Genomic DNA, 19,831 nt, shown 5'->3' on the forward strand with positions numbered 1-19,831 from the left:
CTCTCAGATTGTGGCTGGACTCCCCTCTCATCCTGCAGGGAAGGTCCTTCCTTCCTGTCCACTGGCAAGTGGTGACGACGGATGCTAGCCTTCTCAGCTGGGGAGCAGTATTCCGTCATCTGACTGTCCGAGGACGTTGGTCTGTGAAGAAATCCTCTCTGCCGCTTAACATTCTAGAGCCGAGAGCTATTCTTCTGTCCCTCCTCCACTGTGAAACGCTTCTCAAGGGCCTGCCAATCCGAGTTCAAACCGACAATGCCACAGCGGTGGCATATGTTTATCACCAAGGAGGTACTCTGAGTTCCACACCAATGGAACTCTCTGGGCAGAGGCGACGGTTCCAGCGATATCTGCAATTCATATTCCCAGTGTGGACAACTGGGCCGCCAATTTTCTCAGTTGTGAGGATCTTGTGGCAGGAGAATGGTCCCTGCATCAGGAGATCTTCCATCAGATCTGCATTCGATGGGGGACTCCGGACGTCGACCTCATGGCGTCCCGACTGAACAGGAAGGTCGAATCCATCCTTCCGTTCTCAGGTTAGAACCTTTCTTCAGGGGGATATGCATGCGGCTCCCCCGTACAGGACACTGGTGGATCCCTGGGACCTCAATCTAGTTCTGGAGGCTGAGTCCTCCCTTTGAACCGCTCCAAGAGGTTTCCCTGTCTTTTCTGTCTTAGAAGGTGGCGTTTCTGGTGGCCATCACTTCCAGTAGGTGCGTTTCGGAGTTGGCGGCCCTTTGCTGTCGCCCGCCCTTTTTGGTTCTGCGCCAGGATAAGGTGGGTTTGCGGATTCCTCCTTCCTTCCCAAGGTGGTGTCTGCCTTCCACCTAAATGAGGATATCGTCTTCCCCTCCTTTTGTCCAGCTCATCCTCTGGAGCGTTCATCGAACAAGCTAGACCTGGTGAGGGCGGTGATAGTCTATCTGCCCAGCACCGCCCCCTTTAGGAAGACGGACTCTTTTTGTCATTCCTGATGGTGATCAAAGAGGTCTTCCGGCCTGTAAGGGTATGTGCACATGCTGCGGATCCGCAGCGGATTTGGTCATGCGGATCTGCAGCAGTTCCGCAGACATTGTACTGTACAATGTTGGCCAATGGGATTTCAAATCCGCAGTGCAGATGCTGCGGATTTTTCCGTGCAGATTTGCTGCGGTTTTAAATCCGCAGCATGTCAACTTTCTGCGGATTCCGCAGCGGTTTGCCACCTGTTCCATTGTCCAGGTGTCAATCCGCAGGGGAAAACCGCTGGCAAATCCGCAGGAAAACTGCAGGTCACTTTACCTACGATTTTACCTGCAAATCCATGCAGAAAAATCCACGGGTGAATGAGCAACGTCTGCACTCACCCTTAGGCTATGATTGCTCGCTAAATCAGAACAGCGATCTTGAAGGCTTACCGGGTCAAGAACAGAGTGCCTCCCCCTGGGATCAGGGCTCACTCTACCCGGGCATTGGGCACCTCCTGGGCGGTGTACCATAGGGCTTCCGCCCTACAGCTTTGCAAAGCGGCAGCTTGGTCTTCCATCCACACATTCGCCAAATTTTATAAGGTCCATACCTACGCTTCAGCGGATGCCAGCCTAGGCAGAAGGATCTTGCAGGCGGCAGTGGTGAGTTCTCCGACCTGAATGAAGCTTCATATTCCCTCCCCAGGGACTGCTTTGGGATGTCCCATGGTTCCTGTGTCCCCCAATGAGGTGATGGAGAAAACAGGATTTTTGGTTACTTACCGTAAAATCTGTTTCTCGGAGCCTTCATTGGGGGACACATCACCCTCCCATGTTTAACAACTCTTGTTCTTTATCTTGTGTTCTACTGTTCTGGTTTGAGTTGGCTGTTCCTTTATCTTGTTTTCTCCTACTGCTTTCTCACTAACAGTAGCCTACTGCCAGTCGGTGGGGTGTACACTGCAGAGGAGGAGCTAATTTTTTTTGTGCATAGTGTCAGCCTCCTAGTGGCAGCAGCATACACCCACATGGTTCCTGTGTCCCCCAATGAAGGCTCCGAGGAACAGATTTTTCGGTAAGCAACCAAAAATCCTGATTTCCTTGCGTCTTGACAGGAATTATAAAGCATTGAAGAGCTGGTACCATAAATCGCCTATACACATGATGGATGAATAATGCATGATTCTTGTGGTCCAGCTACTGAGATTGACGTTCCTGAGAACAAGAGAGGCTCAATATCCCCTGTGTGACTGAAGCTCTAGTTTATGAAGCAGTCGTGGCAAGCTACTAACTCCTATAGATCGTTCATGAAGCGGTGGTCTTGCATGCTTGGTAACGCTTTAGGGGCCCCCTGTCTTGCTATACTTGGTGTTCCTGCCAGTCAGAATCCCGGGAACCATACATCATCTAACAGGATATTTGTATATTTGTTGTTTATGGAAAAGCCACTTTATATGGTGCCAATGTAAATCAAGGACTGCAGCCTTTGACAAATGGTGGAAAAGTGATTCTTACGCAGGGGTAATGTGGGATTATGTATAACATGGGTGAGCAGAGCTGTGTTTCAGCTTGTATAGGATTGTGTTGCTTTTCTCCCATACAGGTCTATATTCCATATCGTGATAGTAAAATGACCAGAATCCTCCAAGATTCCCTGGGAGGAAATTGCAGAACCACTATTGTAATTTGCTGTTCCCCATCATCTTATAATGAAGCCGAGACAAAATCTACACTTTTGTTTGGACAAAGGTTAGTAATGGAGGTTTCATATATTCGGTGAATGGCCAAGTAGCACAATGCCTGGCCAAGTGTGCCAGAGCGAAAACCACTAGTTTTCAGCAACTTTTTTCTGAAGCTCACAGAGCAAGATCCTCGTCCAGGGATCTAATAGTTTTACTGCTGATATTGGATCATATGGAAAACCGTTTTAAATACCTTGAACCCTTTAAAGACCAGCGCTGTACATGTAGAGTGCTGGCCAAGCACATCTTTCCCAGCACGTGTCAGCTGTTTTGAACAGCTGACATGTGCCTTTAAGGCTATGTGCCCACGATGCGATTTTTAAGCGTTTTTGCCGCGATTTTCGGCGCGAAAACGTTTAAAAAATTGTGTACAGAACGCCCCCCATGCATTCCTATGGCATTCCGCACATGCTGTGCTAATGCTGCGCTTTTTTTCCGCGGCGGAAACGCATCGCGGAAAAAAAATCGCAGCATGCTCATTCTTTTGTGCGGAATCGCAAAGAATTGCCGTGATTCCGCACCCATAGGAATGCATGAGAATCGCTTACTTCCCGTATGTGGCTATGCCCACCATGCGGGAAGTTAAGCGTCTCGTGTGGTTGGTACCCACGGTGTGGAGGAGAGGAGACTGTCCTCCAGGCACTGGATACCAAACCGCGAGATCGCTATAGTAACGCGAGACCAACGTCATCACAGGTATCGCAAGGCATTACTGGGAACGCTGTGGCCCAGGATGGCAGCGCGGGACGTCGGAAGGTAAATATACCCCGATTTTTTTTTTTTTTTTTTTTTTTTGATCATTTTTAACATTTTATCTTTTACTATTGATGCCGCATAGGCGGCCTCAATAGTAAAAAGCTGCTCACACTTGTCAAACACTATGTTTGATGAGTGTGACCAACCTGTCAATCACTTTCCAAGCGATGCTTCAAATCGCTTGGAAAGTGCTTGAGAAAATCGCGGCAAAATCGCGCGGGAAAAAACGCGCGATTTCTGGGAAGGAGTCCGGTTTTTAGTGTGCGTTTTAAAACGCTACGTGGGCCCATAGCCTTACAGTCGCAGTTGGAATCGCGATCCACCCACAGCTCTTAACTCGTTAAATACCACTGTCAATCTGACAGCGGCCTTTAACTCGCGCTTACTGGAAATCCAGCCCATCAGTAATCACAGGTCACCGATGGGTGGACAGGACAACCAGAGGTCTGCTGGATACCTCTGTTTGTCATTGCCAGATTGCTATGAGCGCCGCCCAGTGGTCAGCGCTCATAGCAATTGAGCATTTCGGCCACATACAAGCGATCTGGTCATCACCTTTGTGTAGCAGAGGCGATCAGACAACTGCATCTTGAAAAAGGTCTTCGGACTGAAACGTCGCCACAGGAGGCAGAATAAAATGTAAGCCTTTTTTCACCATTGTCTGAGGCGCTGTCTTTTTTTATCTATTGTTATGGAACTTGCTCCAGGATGTTCTCTCTGATTTTGACGTGCGCCTCTACAAATCTGTCTTAAAGACTTTGACGCTTATAGGGTGCGGTTTAACTTTTTGTTTTTTTTTGGTATTAACTGCAGCTTCTAGTCTTTTATTATAGTTCTTTGGACATATTTGTCACTTAAAGGGAGATCTGTTTACATGTTCCCCTATTGGCTTGTACTGAGCTGCAGGATCAGGCATCACCAGCTCTAATCCTTAATATTTTTTTTTTGTCAGAGCGAAGACCATTAAGAATACAGTGTGTGTTAATGTAGAGCTTACTGCTGAGCAATGGAAGAAGAAATATGAGAAAGAAAAGGAGAAAACAAAGACTTTGCGGAATACAGTGCAGTGGCTTGAGAATGAGCTTGCTCGTTGGCGTAAAGGTTTGTTTATGACTGTTTGACATTGAGTCTCACTTTTTAGTTTTGTTACGTATTATATTGACCATATTGTGTCTACATCCTCTGGTTATTGGGGTGCTAAGAGTAGCTCAGCAAATGTGAACGTCTGTGTATTGCAGGAGAGACTGTGCCGGTTGAGGAGCAGTTTGATAAGGAAAAGGCTAACTTGGATGCATTTGTAGTGGATAACGTGGTAGCCAACGACAAGCCTGCTGTCACTCTTTCTGCTAATTTTACGGATGCTGAAAGGAGGAAATGTGAAGATGAGGTTACTAAGTTATACAAACAGCTGGATGATAAGGTAAGTGTCTGTTTGGTATCTTCAGGCTTAGTAATTTTAATTTTGACAGGTTTGCTGCTTTTAATAACCATTTCTCGTTCGCCTTATTGGGGGACACAGAGACCATGGGTGTATGCTGCTGCCACTAGGAGGCTGACACTATGCACAAAAAAAGGTTAGCCCCTCCTCCGTCGTATACACCCCACCGACCGGCAGGAAGTTCCTTAGTTTAGCTTAGTGTCAGTAGGAGGTGGACACGGGTCTTTGATTAGACCCATATCTACCTCGATGTGCGTCGTTTCTTTTCAGGTTTTTCCGGAGGGATACAGTGTGAATAGTCACATCTGTAGTCCCACAAAGAGACTATGAGTACGGCGTGTACTGCCACCCCGTATCCTCATAAGTCTACAGCAGGACCAAGACCCCTAACATGGATGTGGCGTTCCAGATGGTCCTCGCTCCCCGTCTCCCACCCACTCGCCTACCAGAGCCGGTCGGTCGGTTGAGGCGCAGGATACTCTCCTTGAAACAGTACGCTGGATGAAACGGATCAGGAGGGTAAGTATGAGACCTGAGTCCCATTCTCCCCTGCGGGTTCCACGCCAGGCCACTCCATGGATTCTTCGGCAGCGGTCGCTGTGACAGTGCTGCGACGCCTCCAGGCGGCCGCTGCAGCTATTTAGGCCCTGGCTGGTTATCGGACAGCTCCCCCCCCCCCCCCCCCCCTCTGCCGGGTCCTAGCTGTCCTCAGTAGCAGCCACCGCGGCGGTTCTGCGACGCCTCCGCGCCGCCCTGTGCTGACAGGCGGCCGCCTCTTCTAATCCAGGCCCCGGCTTCATCTGGGGCCTTGTCCGGCGTCGCGGCCATGCCCCCCTCCTCCATTCTCGGGCGGGCTTCCCGCCCGCTCTAAGCCCGCCCACGGCCTTCTCCCCTCAGGTTGAGCGTCCCGGAGGCGGCGCCGTCCCTCCCACCCTACCATCTTAGCAGGCGGCAACATTTTTATCATCGGCGCCTAGCCCCGCCTACCTCCCTCCTCTGCATCTGCAGGAAAGCGCGCGCTTCCTGCTCGGCTCCTCTCTGGCTGCCGCCATTTTCGCAGCCTGTCAGCCGGACGCTGTTCCCTCAGCCGTGCCCCTGCAAGCCGGACGAACCGTGCATCTCCATTTATTGGAAGCTGCGATAGGACACCGGACCGTGAGTAGCTCTGCATACTGCAGACTGACACCCTCCTCTGCCTCCTGTCCCCCAACCTTCCGGCAAGGCTTCAGTGACTGTCCGTCAGTATGTCTAATTCTAAGTCTGACCACGCTCGTCCCCCTGCCTCCTCTGGCACCTTAGTCAAGTACTTTGCGTGCTCTTCTTGCAATCGCAAACTTCCCTCAGGTCAGTCCACTCCCCTCTGCCTGGACTGTAGCAATCCAATCCAGCCCGACGCCGCTCAGGAGCCATCCATAGCCCCAGTGGTGAGTGAGCCCCCCATGCCGGGCTGGGCCTCCTCTCTATCACAGTCAGTGGCAGACCTCACCAAGGTGTCTCAGTCCCTAGTAGCCGTTCTGGACAAGTTGCCCTTGGGAGCTTCGGCGGGACCCAGCACGTCTCAGGACGTCCCATCTGAGCCAGCCAGCGGCAGTCGCAAGAGGCCCAGGCAGGACCTCCAGGCGGAGTCCTCCCCTCGTCCTACCTCACCCCATAGTCCCCAGCAGTCTCCCTCTCGGGCCTCCTCTCCCGAGTCAGGCGAAGCGCTTTCGGAATCGGAAGGGGTCTTAGAGCTGGATTCGGACCAGGATGCGAACATGAAGGTTACGGTGCAAAACCTCATTGCCGCGATTCACCATACCTTCGACATCGCTGACGCCCCTGCGAAATCCTCAGATCAGGAGGTTTCGTTCAGACGGGCGGAAACACCATCCAGGGTGTTTCCCTTCCATTCTGAGTTTGGAAAGATTTTTACAAAGGAGAGAGAAGATCCGACCAGACGCTTTCAAAGAGGAAAGCGTCTCGGCGTGCTGTACCCGTTTGCTAAAGAGCTCACGGACAACTGGGCCGCTTCTCCCTCGGTGGACCCTCCCGTGTCCAGACTTTCTAATAATACGGTCCTTCCGCTGTCAGGTGTGGCGTCTCTAAAAGATTCTAATGATAGGATCATAGAATCTCTAGCAAAATCTGCCTTCGAAGCGGCATCAGCAGCGGTATGTCCAGTCTTTGCTTCTTCTTGGGCAGCAAAGGCCATATCCACTTGGGCAGACGACCTTCGGCAGGGCATTCTGGATAAGGCACGACCAGAGCATTTGGCCCATCTCGCCAATCAGATTTCCCATGCGGGGGATTATCTGCTTTCTGCCTCCTTGGATGCCGCATCTTGCGCAGTTCAGGCGTCAAGTAACATCGTGGCAATCCGACGTACAATTTGGCTCAAGGCCTGGCAGGCGGACTTGTCATCTAAAAAGTCTCTGACCAATCTGCCTTTTCAGGGAGTGCGTCTCTTCGGATCACAATTGGATCAGATTATTAAGGACGCTACCGGAGGTACTAGTTCTCTTCTCCCCTCCAAGCCTCGCAGACCTCCTCCAAGGCGTCAGTTTCGTCCCTTTCGGACTTTCCGCCGTTTCAATACGGCGGAAAACCCTTCCAACCAGCAGAGGCCACAGGCACGTCAGGAAAGAAAGAAGGTTTCCTTCAGGCCCACTCCGTCCTGGCGGTCCCACTCTTCCCAGGGAAGACCGTCCAGATCTAGATCTGGACGGTCTACATCAGCATGACTACCATCGGTCTCCCGTGGGTCCCTTCCAATTGGGAGGTCGACTTCTTTTCTTCAGCGACGTCTGGCTCGCCTCAGTAGAGGACGCTTGGGTCATAGAGGTTGTATCAACAGGATACAAAATAGAGTTCATTTCTCTTCCACGGGATCGCTTCTTCCAATCCCGTCTGCCGAGGGATCCGGCCTTGGTCCCGGGGTTTGGTTCGGCCATCGCCTCTCTTCTCAGTTCCGGGGTGATTGTGCCCCTTCCCGAATCGGAACGCTTCACAGGGTTTTATTCAAACCTGTTTGTGGTGCCGAAAAAGGACGGGGCAGTTCGGCCCATTTTGGATCTCAAGTTACTCAACAAGAGAGTTCGCCTTCGCCACTTCCGGATGGAGTCAGTACGCTCGGTAATTGCTTCCATGGAGGAGCAGGAATTCATGGGTTCCATAGACATCCAAGATGCCTATCTACATGTGCCCATATTTCCCGGACATCAGAAGTTCCTGCGGTTTGCGATTCACCACGAACATTACCAGTTCGTCGCGCTTCCTTTCGGGCTCGCCACCGCTCCCAGAGTCTTCACGAAGATTATGGCGGCGTTGATGGCCTTGTTGAGGATCAGAGGTCTCGTTCTTTTTCCGTACCTCGACGATATTCTGATCAAGGCTCCCTCCTTTCAACAGGCCCGCCTAAGTGTGGCGATCGTTCTAGACACCCTGTCCAGTTTTGGGTGGATCGTCAACCGGAAAAAGTCCTGTCTGGTCCCTACTCAACGCCTTGTGTTTCTGGGCCTTCTGTTCGACACTTGTCGATCAAGGGTATTTCTCCCACAAGACAAGATCCTTTCCCTGCAGCAGGGCGTGCGATCATTACAGATCACACGATTTCCATCCTTCAGGACAGCCATGAGGGTCCTGGGGAAGATGGTGGCGGCGATAGAGGCAGTTCCCTTTGCCCAATTTCACGCCAGGCCACTCCAGCAGGCCATTTTGTCCAGGTGGAACAGGTCGGCTCTGTCTCTGGATCGTCCGGTTCGCCTTTCATGCCGGATCAAGCGGTCTCTCAACTGGTGGTTGACGTCTCCCCTCATTCTCTTGGGGCGGTCTTTTCTTCCCGTTCACTGGCAGATTGTCACTACGGACACCAGCCTCATCGGCTGGGGTGCAGTGTTCCGCAATCACACTGTTCAGGGTCGATGGTCGACTCAGGAATCAGCTCTGCAGATCAATGTCCTAGAGATACGAGCGATCCATCTAGCTCTCGTCCACTGGGAAAGGCGCCTCAAGGGCCTGCCTGTCGGGATTCAGACAGACAATGCCACAGCGGTGGCGTATATCAACCGCCAAGGGGGGACACGGAGTGTCTCAGCTCTGGCGGAAGTGTCCAGAATTCTTCAATGGGCAGAGACCTTTGTTCCAACGATTTTCGCGGTTCACATTCCCGGCGTGGACAACTGGGTCGCCGATTTCCTCAGCCGCGAGGGTCTCGCGGCAGGGGAATGGTCCCTACATCCGGAGGTGTTTCATCTGCTCTGCCGTCGGTGGGGAACTCCGGATGTAGACCTCATGGCATCTCGCCTCAACAGGAAAGTCCCACAATTCGTGTCCAGGTCTCGGGACCCTCTGGCAGTGGGCGCCGACGCTCTGGCCGTCCCTTGGTCACAGTTCGAGCTCCCCTACCTGTTCCCTCCTCTGCCTCTTCTTCCCAAGTTGTTGAAGAAAATCAAAGCAGAGGGGATTCCAGTCATCCTCATCGCCCCGAATTGGCCCAGGTGGTCTTGGTTCGCGGACATTGTCAATCTTCTCGCGGACGCCCCCTGGAAGCTTCCCGACAGGGCAGATCTGCTGTCTCAAGGCCCGATTTGCCACCCCAATTCTCGGTCGCTCAATTTAACGGCGTGGCTGTTGAGACCGAGGTTTTGAGACGGGCAGGATTCTCTGATCGGGTAATTCATACCATGATCCGTGCCAGAAAGCCGCCTTCTTCGAAGATCTATTACCGTACTTGGAAAGCCTATTTCTCCTGGTGTGAGACCAATGACATCGCGCCCTTGGTTTTTTCGCTCCCTTCTATTCTGGAGTTTCTGCAGGCAGGGCTGGATGCGGGGCTTGCTTCTCAGTTCCTTGAAGGGTCAAGTTTCGGCACTGTCCATTTTATTTCAGAAAACGCTGGCCTCCCGGCCCCAGGTCAAAACCTTCCTCCAGGGTGTGGCTCACACGGTTCCTCCGTACCGAGCGCCCGTGGATCCTTGGGATCTTAATTTGGTTCTTCAGGTTCTGCAGGGTCCTCCTTTTGAACCTCTCAGGGACGTTTCCCTTTCCCTCCTTTCTTGGAAAGTGGCCTTTCTGGTGGCCATTACCTCCATCCGGCGCATGTCGGAATTAGCAGCACTTTCTTGCCGCTCTCCTTTTTTGGTCCTTCATCAGGACAAGGTAGTTCTGCGGCCTCCGCCCTCTTTTCTTCTGAAGGTGGTATCTTCGTTTCACCTCAATGAGGACATTGTTCTGCCATCCTTCTGCCCGAGCCCAGCTCACCCTCAGGAGCGGTCCTTGAACAAGCTGGACCTAGTCAGGGCATTGAGAGTCTATCTAGCCCGGACGACTTCCTTGCGGAAGTCAGACTCTCTGTTCATCATTCCTGACGGGGCGAGGAAAGGTCACCCAGCCTCAAAGGCCACTATTGCGCGCTGGATCAGATCGGCAATTTTGGAGGCATACCGGGTCAAGCATAGAGTGGCCCCTCCAGGGGTCAGAGCGCACTCTACCCGGGCGGTGGGTGCCTCCTGGGCGGTGCGCCACAGAGCTTCCGCGCTGCAGCTTTGCAAGGCTGCAACGTGGTCATCGGTTCACACCTTTGTGAAATTCTACAGGGTCCACACCTACGCTTCAGCGGACGCCAGCCTAGGTAGAAGGATTCTGCAGGCTGCGGTGGCGAGTCCACTGGCCTGATGGAAGTTTGTTTCCCACCCCAGGGACTGCTTTGGGACGTCCCATGGTCTGTGTCCCCCAATAAGGCGAACGAGAAAACAGGATTTTTTGGGTTGCTTACCGTAAAATCTGTTTCTCGGAGCCTTCATTGGGGGACACAGCACCCTCCCATGTTCTACAACTCCTGTTCTTATGTTTGTCGGTTTGTTACAGTTGAGTTGTTTGTTCTGTTTTCAATCTATTCTGTTACTTCTCCTACTGCTTTCTCACTAACTGAGGAACTTCCTGCCGGTCGGTGGGGTGTATACGGCGGAGGAGGGGTTAACTTTTTTTGTGCATAGTGTCAGCCTCCTAGTGGCAGCAGCATACACCCATGGTCTCTGTGTCCCCCAATGAAGGCTCCGAGAAACAGATTTTACGGTAAGCAACCCAAAAAAATCCTGTTTTACCTTTCTTCACAAAATCTTATATGTCCTTGAGAATCCCGTCTCCAATATGCCGGTAGAACTTTGCTCTTGTTTATTTCCCCATTCCCGTCTAATGGTAAAAAGCCTGCGGGATATTTATATATTTATGTTGCATTTGTGAAATATGTAAAAATGTTTCACTTACAAAAAAAAAAGTGGCAGATGACTGAATTCCAAAAAAACAAGGCAATGTCCCTTTTTTTAAAGGAAATTTTCAGGTGTAGTTCTCAAATGGACGAATTGTCTGTGACTCCTGTTTGATGGTGATAACTGCATTTATTAAAGGTGTGTAGGAGCAGATCCAGACTAGTCACAAATGGCATTTATGGCTCAGGTTGCTCATGTTTAACCCCTTTAGTGAATTATTATGGATCTATCCATTGTAAATGGATGTTGTTTCTGACGACAGCAGTTTAACTCCTTGAATGCTGTGGACATTATCAGCCCTAACATCTAAGGGTATGTGCACACAGAGTTTTTTGGTGGTGCGGATTTTGTAGTAAAATCCGCACAGAAATCCTATCTGCGGATTTGCCTGCGGTTTCACACCTCATAATGGATGGTGTAAAACCGCAGCGTTTCTGCACAAAAGAATTAACATTCTGTGGATTGTAAACCGCAGCAAAACCGCGTGGAAAAATCCGCAGCATGTGCACAGCGTTTTCAGTCTACCATTGAAAACAATGTTACTGTACAACGCACCTAAATCTGCTGCGGACCCGCAGGTGCAGAAACGCTCTGGATCCACAGCAGAATCCGCACCGTGTGCACATACCCTAAGGTGTTTTACAAAGGGGACTCCTTCAATCTACCCGTCGCCCTCCTGCGATTTGATTTTGAAGTGCCGATGGGTTTCCATGGAAGTAAAGACTCCTCCAGTGGCTCCCAGATCTGCTTTTGCTCTGCCTGCTAGACCATACTAGAGGGGTGGTCTAATAGTTTGCCTGTAAAACTTCCTCCCATAAAACTTGTACTGATTTATCTAAAAATGAAAGGGGGGGGAAGAATGTATACGTAGTGTTTTTAATGAACGGAAAATGTAAGCAACAATCTTCCTTTTTTTTTTTTCTTTGTTACATTTCTGCTAAAATAAATGTTCAATTATTTTGCGACCCAAAATGGTGATGGTAATAAATGCAACTTGAAGGCAGGGGTAAATAATTACTTGGTCATTATCTATCAAACAGGATTGGTCGCTAATGGGTTCATATCGGGAATGATGGGGAGACGCCTGTCATATTTGTATAATGTAGATTGATTTGTGCTGTTTTATCAGGATGAAGAGATCAATCAGCAGAGTCAGCTGGTGGAGAAACTAAAGCAGCAAATGTTGGATCAAGAAGAAGTGAGCTACATTTAGACTACTTCTATCCATTGCTTTAATACTGCAATGCTTCATGTATTTCAGTTTGTGGGTAGTTAATAATGGAATTGTTAGTCTGCAGTTCTAGTTTTGAGCAACCACCTGATGGCTTTCGGCTTTCTGCAATTGCTATATGTTTTTCCACAGCTTTTGGCTTCCACAAGACGGGACCAGGACAATATGCAAGCGGAGTTAAACCGTCTGCAGGCTGAAAATGATGCGTCCAAAGAAGAAGTGAAAGAAGTGCTCCAAGCTTTGGAGGAACTGGCTGTCAATTATGATCAGAAGTCGCAGGAAGTGGAGGACAAAGCTAAGGAGTATGAGATTCTGAGCGATGAGCTGAGTCAGAAATCGGTGAGGCATGGAGGGTGGGCTGTACCATAAGTCTTAGAAAAGTCCTGGGGATCTTTAAATAGTGGGTCCAGATTAGAAAACTAATTTTAAGTTGATTTGGTGTATCAATGAGGTACTTTGTTGTTTGCTTATTGTTAAGCAACACTAGCGATTTGTAATATGTAAAGGAAAGAATGTTTGGTATGAAGTCACTGTATTTTCCACAGTGAAAATGCACCACCCAATCCACAATGTATTCTTTCCAAGAGTCATCGTCAATGACTATCAAAAATAGTCTCTTCAGAGCGCTTAGATCTTGGAGCCAGCGGTCACGCGCTCTGACTCCTAGCTTGTGTGTAGGTGGCAAAATTGTCCCAATTTTCCAGCTGAAATGCGCAACAGTGTACAGTGGGTATGTAATGCGCTGTATGGAAACTGTACGGATATTTTGATGGATTCAGTAAATTTCACCTTTTGCAATGCAAATTGCCAAATCCACAGTAGAATCCATATTCAGACCACCATGACTTGGGGTGTATCAAGATCAAGTTTTTATAGTGGTAGGACTTTCTTTTACAGGTCACTGATAATTTAGTGACCGGTCTCCTTTTGAAATTGTGCTCCATCGTCGCCATCTTTGTAGTGGGCAGTGCGTGCGCAGTGTGGTTCTACGCCTGGTGTTCAATAAAATGGCGGTGATGCATTCGCAGATCAATTTGCTGATGCTCCGCCTCCGGTGCCATTTTATTGTTTTATCGAAGACTTCAATGATGTCGGTGGCGCAGACTTTTTTAAAAAAAAAAAAAAAGAGGCAGGCCTGTGAAATATCAGTGACCTATAAAAGAAACAGAGGAGGCTGGTAGAGGGGCAGAGAAGCAGAAGATTCTGTCCCCCAGACCGCCTCGATGCACAGTAAACGTCTTTAATCAAAACTTTAGAGGATGATTACTCCACAACCACTGAGCGGATTCCTTCACAGCAAGTATCAGATTAATTGGCATCACAGTGCCTTTATGGCCATGGCTTTACTTCATAATGCTAAATCCTGCTGACAGGTTCTCTCTTTTTAAGTTGTTTATTTTTTTGTTTTTTATAGAGCCTCAAAACCAAATAAAACTTCTTCTGCTACTTCCCAACCCTAACACAAGAACTGTAGCCCTGAAAAAGTCTGTTATAATTTTGGCTTTTTATAATTTAACTAGCTGAAGAGCCCGGCGCTGCCCGTGCATAGTAACTAACCGTGGTTAGTTATAGCAAATTATAATTATCCTCCATCCCATAGTCCCGTGCCCATATACCCATCATACATATCCACCAACCCATAGGCCCGTGCTCATATACCCATCATACATATTCGCCATCCCATAGTCGAGAGCCCATATACCCATCACACATCCTTCATCTCATAGTCCCATGCCCATATACCCATCATACATATCCTCCATCCCATAGTCCCGTGCCCATATACCCATCATACATCCTCCATCCCATAGTCCTGTGCTCATATACCCGTCATACATATCTGCCATCCCATAGTCCTGTGCTCATATACCCGTCATACATATCCTCCATCCTATAGTCCAGTGCCCATATACCCATCACATATCCTCCATCCCATAGTCAGCCATTATGACGACATAGTGAGCGGCGGGGCTTGCAACCTATGATGACATCAGCGTCACCATGGCAACCATTATGACATCATAATGAGGGGCATGGCTTGATACACACACTTTTTCCCCATTATGTAGATAGGGGCAAAATTGTTTGGTGAATTGGAACGCGCAGGGTTAAAATTTCGCCTCACAACATAGCCTAGGACGCTCTCGGGGTCCAGACGTGTGACTGTGCCAAATTGTGTGGCTGTAGCTGCGACGGTGCGGATGCCAATCCCGGACATACACTCACGCTCACACACACATACACACACTTGAGCTTTATATATTAGACTAGCTGAAGAGCCCAGCGCTGCCCGGGCATAGTAACTAACTGTGGTTAGTTATAGCAAATTATAATTATCCTCCATCCCATAGTCCCGTGCCCATATACCCATCATACATATTCGCTATCCCATAGTCGAGTGCCCATATACCCATCATACATAACCGCCATCCCATAGTCCCGTGGCCATATACCCATCATACATATCCTCAATCCCATAGTCCAGTGCCCATATACCCATCACACATCCTCCATCCCATAGTCCCGTGCCCATATACCCATCATACATATCCTCAATCCCATAGTCCAGTGCCCATATACCCATCACACATCCTCCATCCCATAGTCCCGTGCCCATATACCCATCATACATATTCGCCATCCCATAGTCGAGTGCCCATATACCCATCATACATAACCGCCATCCCATAGTCCCGTGGCCATATACCCGTCATACATATCCTCAATCCCATAGTCCAGTGCCCATATACCCATCACACATCCTCCATCCCATAGTCCCGTGCCCATATACCCGTCATACATATCCTCCATCCCATAGTCCAGTGCCCATATACCCATCACACATCCTCCATCCCATAGTCAACCATTACGACATTATAATGAGCGGCGGGGCTTGCAACCTATGATGACATTAGCGTCGCCATGGCAACCATTATGACATCATAATGAGGGGTGGGGATTGATAAACACACTTTCCCCATTATGTAGATAGGGGCAAAATTGTTTGGTGAATTGGAACACGCGGGGTTAAAATTTTGCCTCACAACATAGCCTAGGACGCTCTCGGGGTCCAGACGCGTGACTGTGCCAAATTTTGTGGCTGTATCTGCGACGATGCGGATGCCAATCACATACATATATACATACATACATACATACATACATACATACATACATACATACATACATGCACATACACACACACACACACACACACACACACACACACACACACACACACTTGAGCTTTATATATTAGATAGAATATATATTCAGTTGGCAGTGAAAGGGTTAGTTAACATTATACTTAACGTTAATAGCTCTGATTCTTGTCTGTGTCATCTAGTGAATTTTGAGACCACAATTGCATTGTTTGGTGATGCTATTCCTTTCTTTTCTTTTTTAGGTAATTTTGTCTAGTTTAGACTCTGAGCTCCAAAAACTGAAAGAGATGACGAACCATCAGAAGAAGAGAGCTACAGAGATGATGACCTCCTTGCTGAAGGATCTTGCTGAGATTGGCATAGCAGTAGGAAACAATGACTCCAAGGTGATTCATCAACTTGGTGCATAGCTTGTTCTTTATCAATATATTTGCCATTAATAATGCAGCCTTAGTTCCTCTGTGCACATTGTGGTAATGCATCCACTCTTGTCTAATGCGCTTGTACTGGAAATGTCTGTGATCTACTTACCCAGATAGTCTGCAGCTGTTGTGACTTCTAGCATTTTGATCATTCCCATTGGGGTTCTTGGTGTGTCACCTAGGGGTGTTACCGTATATACCCCTGTATAAGCCGACCCCCTCCCCCACACACACAATTTCGCCACAAAAATGACTCTAGTATAAGCCTAGGGTGGAAAATGCAGCAGCTACTGGTAAATTTAAAAAATAAAATTGAGACATCAGTAGGTTAAATGTTTTTGAATATCCATATTGAATCAGGAGCCCCTTGTAATGCTTCACAAAGTTCATGATGGCCCCATAAGATGCTCCATACAAAATACACCCCATATAATGCTGCGCAAAGGTTAATAATGGCCCCATAAGATGCCCCATATGCTGCACCATAAAGGTTATGGCCCCATAAGATGCGCCATAGATTATGCCCCATAAGATGCTCCTTAGAATAGGCCCCATATGCTGTCTCATAAGATGCTCAATACAAAATACACCTCATATAATGCTGCACAAAGGTTAATAATAGCCCCACAAGATGCTCCATAGAATATGCCCCATATGCTGCTCCATAAAGGTTATGGCCCCATAAGATGTTCCGTAGATTATGCCCCATATGGTGCTCCATAGATTATGCCCCCCATATGATGCTCCATATGCTGCCCCATAAGATGCTCCATAGAATAGGCCCCATATGCTGCTGCAAATAATTTAAAAAAAAAAAAAAAAAAAAAAGACACTCACCTCTTGTCACTGGGGGCCAGGTGCCGGTGTCCTGAGCAGGCGAAGACACTGACGCGCTATGGGAGACTGGTGCCGGTGTCACCACTGGCTCAGGGCCCCAGCAAATGAGATATTCACCTGTCCCCGTTCCACCGCTGCACGCAGCTCTGTCTTCTGGGTCCTCTGTCAGTGACTGTTAAGGCAGAGGGTGCGGCGCGTACTAACTACGTCTTTGCGCCCTCTGACCTGAACATCAGAGGACGCAGAAGACAGCGGCGCGCAGAGGTGGAATGGGGACAGGTGAATATCGCATATACTTACCCCCTCCTGGTGCGGTCTCTGCAGCCTCGGTTCTCCCACGGTCTCCGGCAGCTATTTCTTCCTTCAGCGATCACGTGGTACCGCTCATTAAAGTCATGAATATGCACATATTCATGACTTTAATAATGAGCGGTACCACGTGACCGCTGAAGGAAGGAGCCTGAGACTGTGGGAGAAGCGGGGGGGCTGCAGAGACGTGCCAGTAGCGGGTAAGTATGATCTGACACCCCCACCGACCCCCGGTATATGACTCGCGTATAAGCCGAGAGAGGGGACTTTCAGCCTTAAAAAATGGGCTGAAAATCTCAGCTTATACGCGGGTATATACGATATTTAACCTCTCTGTTGATGGTTCTTTCTCTCCCAGTCAGTGATGACATGGGGCATGTAGAGGCCAGTGGCCAAAGGGCTGTACATAGGCCGTACATACCAATAGGCAGCCACCTGCTGCCCTGTGCTTGCTATTTACTAGTCCCATTAGTCAGTGTAGGACCCGTTCACAATACCATCTGGCCAACAGGTGGTTGCTTCTGTACGTCATTTCAGTATGTTCCATACTCCATGTCAGATTGATCTAGAGAGAGCCTGGACGAGCCTTTTTAAGGCACCACTCCAGTGTTTTTCTTATTTCAGCCTTGAATAGGTGCTACTAATCTAACTTCTGTTGGGGAACTTGGATTAGCGACAAAGTGTGAAGAAATGTTTCATCTTCATAAATACGTAACATTGCAAAGTGCTTTTAAAAATGAGAAACTTTGCAATTTAATACTTGGGGAAAAAAAAAGATTTAATCTCAAGAATTCTTAATTCTATAGTTTGCTTGTTGTCCAGGTTACCGACCAACTCTCTAGACATGGAGGTGCCTGCATAATCTGATTTAGAGCTTGTGGGTGCATCCCTGATGCTGGCTGTAGCCAGGTTTAGTGCCCCTGCGCTTCTCCTACGCTGTGAAGGCCTAGCTGCATCTGTAAGCAGTGTGGCAGAGTGCACAGTCCTGACCAGCAGTGCAGCAATGTCACTGGCTTGAAAAGTCAAGCCTGCCTGAAGAAAGATGAAGTGACCACCCTATTGAGGCTGACAGACTGTATCATGATTACAGAGTTACAGCTACAAGTTGTCTTTTTATCTGTAAAATTACTGATTTCTGTCAATTAAAAATAAAAAGTGACAAACGCGCAGTGGCATCTATGGAGGGCCAATGTATGGGCTTGTTGGCATTTTTTTTTCCATAAATGAGACATGTCCCTGCAACCCACCACTTTTTTTTTTTTTTTTTTTTTCCTTTGATCCTAATCATGCTTGTTGTGAAGATGAAAATCACAAGAACTTGGAATGATGAAACAATTCTCTTTTGAAGTTGGACATTTGACACAATTTAAGATAATTGATCTCCTCTTTCCCAATAGCAACCAGAGGTGAGCGGCATGATCGATGAGGAGTTCACAGTGGCTCGGTTGTACATCAGTAAGATGAAGTCTGAAGTGAAGACCATGGTGAAACGCTGCAAACAGCTGGAGGGCACTCAGAGCGAGAGCAACAAGAAAATGGAGGAGAACGAGAAGGAACTTGCTGCCTGCCAACTTCGTATCTCTCAGGTAGATGCTGTGGGATGTGTGGGAGCTGGAATAGTGTGCTATGTGAAACCCCAAGGCATGTCGTATTATATGGTGGAGCTACCACAGATGGTATTGGGGCAGAGCTGTACTGTTGTTTTCTTTTTGCTATAACGTAACAGCGATGAGTTGTCCCATCACTATACATTCTGTCCATGTTCCCTTTAGTAATCATATAGATCTGAGGGAGCGGGACATTGTACACTATGCCTGCAGAAACGTGCCCCTGTAAAAATAAAATCCACAGCTGGACCCCCAGCCATCAGCTCATCAATGGGAGACCTGCCTAAGGTTATGTGCACACGTTAGATTTGCTGCGGAACCGCGGCGGATTTTCCGCAGATCCGCAAGTGATTTACAGTGCAATGTAAAACAATGGAGAAAATAAATTACTGAACACATGCTGTGGAAAATTCCGCACGGAATCCGCAGCGATTTATTTTAAGCAGCATGTCAATTCTTTTTGCAGATACACATGCGTTCTTACACCCATTGCATTATAGAAATCCGCAGGGGTAAAAACGCCTGCCAATCCGCACATAATTTGCAAAAAAAAGCGGATTTTGATCTGCGGATTCTGCCAAGAAATGCAAAAAATTCTGCAGGCAAATCTGCAATGTGTGCACATATCCTAAGGAACGGGTTCACTCAATAACTTCTTTGTTTCTCTTTTAAAGCATGAAGCAAAGATCAAGTCCCTGACAGAGTATGTCCAAAACCTGGAGCAGAAGAGGAGACAAATGGAGGAATCTGTGGATTCTCTGAACGAAGAGCTTGTCAAACTGCGGGCACAGGGTGGGGCGACTTTCTGTCTTGTGCTTTATACTCATTCTCTAAAAGTTATTACAGACTACACAAACCAGATATTCTAGAAAGCCTACTAAGTATTTTGTGAAAATTGGGAGGAGTGACCGCAGGGGGGAGTCATAAGAGAAAAATCTTTGCTTGGTACTGACGTCACAATATTTTTTATATTAATATTTTTCCTTGTTCAGTACCATGATTTATTGCAAAAAAAGCTCTTCTAAAAAAAAAAAAAATAAAAAAATCTGTAATATGTATATTTATAATGTAGTCCACAGTTTAATCATTATAGAGGAAGATTGTTTTATAATACGTCTGTGACCCAGCCA

At 48.2% G+C, this 19,831-nt stretch overlaps 1 protein-coding gene across 1 annotated transcript in view; it reads left to right on the forward strand.

The window, feature by feature from the left end:
- KIF5B (kinesin family member 5B) overlaps window positions 1-19,831 on the forward strand; it is a 120,820-nt gene that overhangs the window by 68,497 nt on the left and 32,492 nt on the right. Inside the window, exons 10-17 of the mRNA XM_073581688.1 lie at window positions 2,554-2,699; window positions 4,401-4,549; window positions 4,687-4,868; window positions 12,261-12,329; window positions 12,495-12,701; window positions 15,769-15,912; window positions 18,492-18,680; window positions 19,376-19,493. Coding sequence (XP_073437789.1) covers window positions 2,554-2,699; window positions 4,401-4,549; window positions 4,687-4,868; window positions 12,261-12,329; window positions 12,495-12,701; window positions 15,769-15,912; window positions 18,492-18,680; window positions 19,376-19,493 — 1,204 coding nt within the window. The remainder of the gene's footprint in view (window positions 1-2,553; window positions 2,700-4,400; window positions 4,550-4,686; window positions 4,869-12,260; window positions 12,330-12,494; window positions 12,702-15,768; window positions 15,913-18,491; window positions 18,681-19,375; window positions 19,494-19,831) is intronic.

Source organism: Dendrobates tinctorius, unplaced genomic scaffold (genome assembly GCF_039654945.1).
Source record: "Dendrobates tinctorius isolate UK_male_01 unplaced genomic scaffold, ASM3965494v1 ptg000070l, whole genome shotgun sequence".
Taxonomy (NCBI): Eukaryota; Metazoa; Chordata; class Amphibia; order Anura; family Dendrobatidae; genus Dendrobates; species Dendrobates tinctorius.